We start from the raw sequence: 9,472 nt of genomic DNA, 5'->3' as shown, positions 1-9,472 counted from the left end.
CTCTATTGGTCGTGCGGTCAGTAAGATCCTCCACCAAACACACACACATAGACATCCTGTTACTTTTATGTAAGGATTATTATGATAACAATATTTTGCTGTAATTAAATGAATGAATGAAATTTTTAAGGGTTTAATTATTCCATTGAGTTTATTTTCTATTTTAGAGGCATATTACATTTTTTACTTTTTACTAAAAATTCTAAACGTCTTGAATTTTCTTATTTTTGAAGGTAGAAGGACATTATTTTCAGATTGTATTATGTAAATTTTAAGTTAAATTTTCAAAATTTAGATTTCGGCGACGGCCGTTCTTGGTAGCTGCTAGTCGCTGCAATTAGACATGTTAGATATGCTTAAGTTTAAAATTTAAAGTGTTTTATTCAAAAATGAGGGCACTTAGCCATTGAAAGATAGATGGAAACCTGCAGGTTCCTGACCTGCAGGATCATACCTGAAACCTTAAATTGACTCGATAACCTCAACCTGAAACTTAGTATTTTGGTCACATAAAATGCTTTGTTAGTCAAATTGCAGACAGACTGACAGACGTACAAAGTGTATAGAGTAACTTCGTCCCTAAAAAAACTTACTTCTCTATTCATTTTTATAATTATTTACAAATACATTGTTAAAATTTAATATTAAAATAAAAAAATTATAAAGCCTACAAAATTACAAAAGCACATATCTATAATACAAAGTAGAACGATGTCTGTCCGTCTGTCCGTCTGAAGCTTAAGATCTCAGTAACCACTGAACCGATTGGGCTCTACTCTTCAGGGAATATACCTACTGGTCATGTGATGGTTTTAAGCTATTTTCTTGGGGGGTGGGACACCCCCAACTTCCCCAAAAAAATGAAAATACCCCCCCCCCAAAAAAAAAAATAAATTGTTTTTTTACTTTTTCTTTTTAAATCTAAAATACGAAAAATTAAGTTGATCAAACCTCTTGGGGCAAAGCCCCTAGAGGCTAGGGGCGAAGCCAGTTATTTACGTAACCGAGGACAATTAACTTTATATAACTACTTTTGCATTATAGAAACTCCATTTAATCTGATTGTCTGTTCCGAGGCAGTTTCTTCCTGGTCCAAGAATTTGGTCATTGAGGACATCTTCGCAAAATGACTCCTAAACAAATAAAAGATTAGACAATGAATTGATGTACATCGCCAATGATGATACACAAAATTACCCCATCAGTAGATTCAGATTATTAGTTGTAACGTTTGAGCAATCAACTTAATGAATCAACCAAACAAACTTCACTAAAGTCCTTTAAATTGTTAAGCCAACTAATAAGAAAATGGTATTATAAAACTTTGGTTATGTCTAAAAATACATTTTTAGTAGCAAAACTATCGACCGGTTTTCAGACAAAGGTAAATGTGATTTTCTCAAGAAAAAGTTTGAGTTATCCAGGGTTGGTAGTAACGCTTAAATATTTCTTCTATCAATAGAGGTCAATTTTCCATAAGTTTTGATACCGTTATTTCATAAGTGGTACCCATAAACTTTGATCTGGCCATCTTTAGCATAATACAACCCTATTTCACAAGATGGACCCAAAGAATTTTACCTGATTATATTTAGACTACTCTATTTTTTGCAACTGTAAGTTTAGATATTATACATAGTTTACATCAACAAAAGTCCATAGAGTTTGACCAGGTTAGGTTTAGAAAACCTTATCCTATTTAAACATACCATATGAGGTTCCAAAAACTTTGACCTGGTCATCTTTAGAATAAACGGGTATAGTCCCTTTCATGGCAACGCCTCTTAGGGGGCGATATGTCGTATTTTCACAGTAGCTTTTTATATGTTATTTTAGGTTAGGTTAGGCAATTAGCCCCGCAGGGGCTAAAAATAGGAGAAAAGCTACTTTAAAAATACGACGAATCGCCCCTTAAGGGGCGTTGCCACGAAAGGGACTATACCCGAATAAACTACTCTATTTTTAGCTATACCTGGCAACTGTATGTTTTGATATTATAGCTTCCATCAACAAAGGTCCATAGGCTTTGATCAGGTCGTCTTTTGTTGGATAGGCACTAAAATAAAACTTCTTTATTTATAAAGAGGCCAACTGATGTTTTTTCACTTTAGGAATTAGGATGATTCGCCCTATAGGGGTGTTGAGAAAATATCTCCCCCCCCCTTCCCCCCCACCCTCCAATTTTAATATTAGGAGAACGTAATGTGTGTGTGAGGGTTAATATTCTAAATGCTATGCGTTTTTAACATAACAGCCTAAAATCATATAAAAAAAACTGGTGCTTGCTTACATGTGAAGACCGGAGCACCGAAACCCCCCCCCCCCCGCTTAGTTTTGACAAAAATCAAAAATAAGGGGGGGGTAGTTTTTTAAACCCCCCGCTTAGTTTTGACAAAAATCAAAAATAAGGGGGGGGTAGTTTTTAACCCCCCCCCCCCCTTAATTTTGAAGAAAATCAAAAATAAGAGGGGGGTAGTTTTTTCACTGTACAACACGCCAGAACGTTGAGTGAGGTAAATCAAGTAAATCCAGTATACCAGAGGGGAAACCTTATTACAGGGATATTCATGTTTTGGGGCATAATTTCCTTATTTATTGACTGATTTTAGTAATTGATGTATCCCTGAACAGAAAATGAAAATAAGGAGGAGGGGGGCCAGTAAAAGGTTTTAATTTTGCGCAAAAAAAGGGATACATCAATTACTAAAATCAGTCAATAAATAAGGAAATTATGCCCCAAAACATGAATGTCCCTGTAATAAGGTTTCCCCTCTGGTATACTGGATTTTCTTGATTTACCTCACTCAACTTTCTGGCGTGTTGTACAGTGAAAAAACTACCCCCCCCCCCTTATTTTTGATTTTCTTCAAAATTAAGGGGGGGGGGTGAAGTCTTTGCCTTGCTGAGCTTTTTTCCTCCTTGCCGTTTTCCAGACATTAAAAAACTACCCCCCCCCCTTATTTTTGATTTTTGTCAAAACTAAGCGGGGGGGGGGGGGTTTCGGTGCTCCAGTCTACTACATGTAAAAAAGTACCAAAAAACTTAAACATCAAAATAAGATAGCTTAAACCCACCTTTAGATATAGGTGAAGCTTCAATGAAAATGAAAACTCAATCGGATCAGAGGTTATTGAAATCTTAAGCTACAGACAAATAAACATTACTATTTTATATAATAGGATAAGACAATGATAAATTAATTGATCAACAACACTTTCATTCCCCTAAATTTTATCATATTTATCTCAATTAACACCCTCTTATTATCACCAACAGGCCCCATTCTCAGTGTGCATATAATCTTCGACAAACAGTTGGTTTAACCAACATTCTAAGAATGAGCTATGACAGGCACCATTAAGTGATAATACCTGTATAGACCGCCCAGTTGTGTGTGGATTTTATTTTCTTCTCTGGTTAGCAGGATACAATTCCACGGAGTCCACTGCTTTGCACATTCCCATCTTTGGGGGGAAAAACAAGGATAATTATTTCCATAGATAGTGCATCACTGACTTTAAAACGAATATATATTATACTGAAGACTCTGATAATATATTTCGAATCCGATGGATTAGAACAGGTTCTCATCCATAGGCGTCCAAGGGGGGGGGGGTAATGGGCCAATTGGCACCCCCAAACGATTTTGGGGGTGCCGTAGGCACCCCCAAATTTTTTTTCATGTTACCCCCCCCATTCAAAATTTACCCCTACCCTGGGGGTGCCGTAGGCACCCCCAACCATTAAGGAGGGGGTATTTACCCCCCCCAAACAATTTTGGGGGGGTAAAAACCCCCCTCAAAATAAAAAATCTCTAATGAAAAAAATTTTTGCGCGCTTCGCGCGCATTTCTAATACTATATATTTAATAAAATTTAAATTACCCCCCCCCAAAATTTTACCCCGGGGGTAAATTTTGGGGGGGGTAAACTAAATTTACCCCTGCCAACAGATTTCAGGGGGGGTAATTACCCCCCCCAAGCAAATTTTACCCCCGGGGTAAAAATTTTGGGGGGGGTAAAAAAAATTTACGGCGCGCTTCGCGCGCCATTTTACCCCCCCCAAACACGAATTACCCCCCCCCTAAAAATTTTTTACCCCCCCCAAAATAAAAAGCTTGGACGCCCCTGTTCTCATCCATACGAAAAAATTATGTCTAGCATCGTATTATATCCAGTTTTCTACGAATATAAAAATGTACAATCATAAGATTGAAACCAGTTTTTTTAGCCCGTGACTTCGGCATCTCGGGACTATAAAAACTGGTGTAAATCTTATAATGCAATGGTACCTTTTATATCCAAGGAAAGCTGTTTATAATACGATGCGAGAAATAACTATTATCTGTTACTGAGACCTCAAAGCAGCTTGTCAAAATAATTATGATATTGCCGCACTATTTCTTATAGATAGTATAAAAGTAACAGAATCTGTTTCTGTCTATTTGTAAACCACTGAACCAATATGGTTCTCCTTTAGGTGTAGTTTTTTTATGTCCTGAACAGGTTTATAACTAGTTTGGGAGAGGGTACCAATACCCATCCAAGAGAAATCGTAGGAGTGATCGCCCCCCCCCCCTAAACTAAGTGCCCCTAAAGGCTTTTAGGAGCGTAGGCACTAGTACTAGATAGCTCACCTTGCAAGTCTGAGGTCAAAAAGATCATTATTTCCACTTATGATTGATCTACTGTTCCATATATTTTCTACAAGGTACCTAAGATTTAATAAATGTCAAAGTTACTGTTTGAGGATTTTAACGACGCCATAGAAAAATATTATTATTAGATAAATGTTTTAGATATAAATGCATTTATTAAGTCTAAATAGGCCTAGCCTTATTTTTACCCAGGGATCTAAAGTGAAGAAAAAGAATAATACCGATAAATTGATGTACATCCCAAATGATGATCACAAAATTATCCCTTCTGTAGATTACAATTAGTGATCGAAACGTTTGGACACTCAACTTAATGAACACAACAATAAAAATTAATTAAAGACCCTAAGTTGTTAATCCATTGAATAAGAAAACGTAATAATAAAACTTTGGGGACTAATGTAATAAACAGCCCATTGTCCCCACCCTTCCTGATTTCTTACCTTATATCAGATTCTTGGAGTATAAAAGCAGGAGAATTCTTATTTTGTCTTGCCTCTTCTTCTCTCTAAATTTTCAAAACATAAATCCTACAAAAGTTCTTAGGCTAAGTCTTACACATTTCTCTATCATTTTTATGGTGAGCCAGATCGGGGTGAGCCAACTTTCCACCAATGAGAGCACAGCATTTAATAAAATTTCGCGCTGTGATTGGCTGAAATTCGGCTCACCCCGATCTGGCTCACCACTAAAATGATTTAAAGATCCAGCTTCTATATCTATTTTAGGCTAGTAGAGTAGGAAATTTTAAGGGATTAAATGCAACTTAATTTGTAGCCAAATTATACAAATTTAGATAAATTATTTCACAACAAAATTTAGTTTCAATGACAGAGTGTAAATTTATCGTATGGTAATATAGACAGTTGTCTACAGAGAGTAAAATAAGAAATCTGAGATTTGAAATGAAATGAAATGAAATGAAATGAAATATTTATTTTATGACACATACAAAAAAATATATATACATAACATGGTATAATCACAAACAAACAATAAAATTGATCATGATTACTTACAGTTTAATAATAAAGATAATATTATTCACATTCAAAATTCGTGTCAAAGGACTAAATAATCTCTCTCGAGGTAATATTAAGTAGCCTTTGCAGATGAGAAAAAAATGATAAAAAAATAATAGATAACATGAAACATAATTATTTAAAACAAGAACTTACGCAATGATATATGATGGGGATTATAGTATGGAATTGAAAGGAAAGGAATTGGAGGGGAAAATAATATGATGTGCGTTTGTAATATTGACTATAAACATTTTTAATTAATAAAGAAGGGTAAATCAGTGAAGACTTGTAGAACAGACAGAATAAGTGTTTTACATTCTTAGGTGGCAAGAACGGCAAAGAAGTCTATAACATAATTATTAACAATTTCAGTTATAGTTGCAGGTGTGATTGGGGGAATGTTAAATAGGTTGCCAGATTCTTCAAGATAATTCCTAACGGCCAACAAATAACAGATTAATTACATGAGTTTATTTGATTTTCCTTTGAGCAATTACTGTAAAACTATGCTATATTATACAATAGCGGCTACGCCCCTAGAGGCTTCTAGTGGAACATTAAATGTTTTTTTTATATTTAAAATATGTCGTTGCGTTAGACGTTATTTTTGCGTTGAACTGTCTTTCTAAAATCGATTTTGATTTTTTGTGATTTCTCTTGGGAGGGTGGTGGTACCCTCCCCAAAAATAGTTAAAAACATTTCCGGGACGTATGAGAATCTACCCTGTTAAGGAGAACCCGATCGGCTCAGCGCTTAGCGAAATCCTTCGGTACAGACACACAGACAAACATCCTGTGACTTTAGTAAAAGGATATACATGTGTTTTTTATATTATTTAGAACCGTTTTTTTCTAAGTTGTAATTACCTTAATACTATCTAGAAGATGTTTGTACAAGCTGAGATCTAATCTGGTCCTGGCATCGTTGTCCAACTGTTTGCAGGATCGGCACTAAAAATAATGTAACATCCATCAGACAACCAACCTTTTTTATTTGGCAACTGTTGTCTAACCGATCAAAATTAGGAAGCGAAGCTTTTCTATAATTAGGGTCGGTCCGTCCGTATTTTTTTATGGGGAGGGTGGACAGTCCAAAACCACCGCCAGTCTAGTTCTATATTCCAGAGAAAGAGGGGACAATGGGCTGTTAATTACACTAGTCCCCAAAGTTTATAATAACGTTTTCTTATTCGTTGGCTTAGAAACTTTGGGAACTTTAGTTGATTAAGTTGAGTGTTCAAACGTTTAAAGAGCAAATTCTAATCTACCGAAGGGGTATGAGAGGCCACTATAAATTTTACCATTGGTCAATAACGGCCTCTCATTGGCTAATTTTTTTTTGTTACGTCATAATCAGTCAGACACTATTACTGTGTTCCTTTAGATCCCTTTATATATTTACTGAAAAGCTACCATTATGGTGATATTCCTACCTGTGACATGCTCTAACTACCAGCAGTATTCCAACCTGTGACATGCTATCACTACCAGCAGTATTCCTACCTGTGACATGCTATCACTACCAGCAGTATTCCAACCTGTGACATGCTATCAATACCAGCAGTATTCCAACCTGTGACATGCTACAACTACCAGCAGTATTCCAACCTGTGACATGCTATCACTACCAGCAGTATTCCTACCTGTGACATGCTATCACTACCAGCAGTATTCTTACCTGTGACATGCTACAACTACCAACATTATTCTTACCTGTGACATGCTACAACTACCAGAAGTATTCTTACCTGTGCGTGCTATCACTACCAGCAGTATTCTTACCTGTGACATGCTACAACTACCAGCAGTATTCATACCTGTGACATGCTATCACTACCAGCAGTATTCATACCTGTGAAATGCTATTACTACCAGCAGTATTTATACCTGTGACATGCTACAACTACCAGCAGTATTCTTACCTGTGACATGCTACAACTACCAGCAGTATTCTTACCTGTGACATGCTACAACTACCAGCAGTATTCATACCTGTGACATGCTACTATTACCAGCAGTATTCTTACCTGTGCGTGCTATCACTACCAGCAGTATTCTTACCTGTGACATGCTACAACTACCAGCAGTATTTATACCTGTGACATGCTACAACTACCAGCAGTATTCATACCTGTGACATGCTACTATTACCAGCAGTATTCTTACCTGTGCGTGCTATCACTACCAGCAGTATTCTTACCTGTGACATGCTACAACTACCAGCAGTATTCATACCTGTGACATGCTACTATTACCAGCAGTATTCTTACCTGTGCGTGCTATCACTACCAGCAGTATTCTTACCTGTGACATGCTACAACTACCAGCAGTATTCATACCTGTGACATGCTACTATTACCAGCAGTATTCTTACCTGTGCGTGCTATCACTACCAGCAGTATTCTTACCTGTGACATGCTACAACTACCAGCAGTATTCTTACCTGTGACATGCTACAACTACCAGCAGTATTCATACCTGTGACATTTTATCACTACCAGCAGTATTCATACCTGTGAAATGCTACCACTACCAGCAGTATTTATACCTGTGACATGCTACAACTACCAGCAGTATTTATACCTGTGACATGCTACAACTACCAGCAGTATTCATACCTGTGACATGCTACTATTACCAGCAGTATTCTTACCTGTGCGTGCTATCACTACCAGCAGTATTCTTACCTGTGACATGCTACAACTACCAGCAGTATTCTTACCTGTGACATGCTACAACTACCAGCAGTATTCATACCTGTGACATGCTATCACTACCAGCAGTATTCATACCTGTGAAATGCTACCACTACCAGCAGTATTTATACCTGTGACATGCTACAACTACCAGCAGTATTCATACCTGTGACATGCTACTATTACCAGCAGTATTCTTACCTGTGCGTGCTATCACTACCAGCAGTATTCTTACCTGTGACATGCTACAACTACCAGCAGTATTTTTACCTGTGACATGCTACAACTACCAGCCGTATTCTTACCTGTGACATGCTACCACTACCAGCAGTATTCATACCTGTGACATGCTACAACTACCAGAAGTATTCTTACCTGTGACATGCTACAACTACCAGCAGTATTCTTACCTGTGACATGCTATCACTACCAGCAGTATTCTTATCTGGGACATGCTACAACTAACAGCAGTATTTATACCTGTGACATGCTACAACTACCAGCAGTATTCTTACCTGTGACATGCTACAACTACCAGCAGTATTCATACCTGTGACATGCTACTATTACCAGCAGTATTCTTACCTGTGCGTGCTATCACTACCAGCAGTATTCTTACCTGTGACATGCTACAACTACCAGCAGTATTTATACCTGTGACATGCTACAACTACCAGCAGTATTCATACCTGTGACATGCTACTATTACCAGCAGTATTCTTACCTGTGCGTGCTATCACTACCAGCAGTATTCTTACCTGTGACATGCTACAACTACCAGCAGTATTCTTACCTGTGACATGCTACAACTACCAGCAGTATTCATACCTGTGACATTTTATCACTACCAGCAGTATTCATACCTGTGAAATGCTACCACTACCAGCAGTATTTATAACTGTGACATGCTACAACTACCAGCAGTATTTATACCTGTGACATGCTACAACTACCAGCAGTATTCTTACCTGTGACATGCTACCACTACCAGCAGTATTGTTACCTGTGACATGCTACCACTGCTAGCAGTATAGTATTCATACCAGTGACATGCTACCACTACCAGCAGTATTCATACCTGTGACATGCTACCA

The 9,472-nt window shown here is 37.3% G+C and overlaps 1 protein-coding gene across 1 annotated transcript in view; it reads right to left on the bottom strand.

Annotated features, from left to right (window-relative positions):
* Nucleotides 1-593: 593 nt before the first annotated feature.
* Nucleotides 594-9,472, bottom strand: part of LOC145320378 (IQ motif and ubiquitin-like domain-containing protein) — a 44,117-nt gene continuing 35,238 nt past the window's right edge. Inside the window, exons 11-16 of the mRNA XM_080162789.1 lie at nt 6,550-6,633; nt 5,101-5,165; nt 4,637-4,714; nt 3,372-3,464; nt 1,973-2,056; nt 594-1,133 (exon numbers count right to left, since the gene is read on the bottom strand). Of these exons, the coding sequence (XP_080018915.1) occupies nt 1,028-1,133; nt 1,973-2,056; nt 3,372-3,464; nt 4,637-4,714; nt 5,101-5,165; nt 6,550-6,633 (510 nt within the window). The 3' untranslated portion in view covers nt 594-1,027. The remainder of the gene's footprint in view (nt 1,134-1,972; nt 2,057-3,371; nt 3,465-4,636; nt 4,715-5,100; nt 5,166-6,549; nt 6,634-9,472) is intronic.

Source organism: Acartia tonsa, chromosome 5, assembly GCF_053477335.1.
Source record: "Acartia tonsa isolate MP-2025a chromosome 5, ASM5347733v1, whole genome shotgun sequence".
In the NCBI taxonomy this organism is placed as follows: Eukaryota; Metazoa; Arthropoda; class Copepoda; order Calanoida; family Acartiidae; genus Acartia; species Acartia tonsa.
Note: the sequence above shows the minus strand (reverse complement) of the source record. Positions and strands in the feature narration are given on the sequence as shown.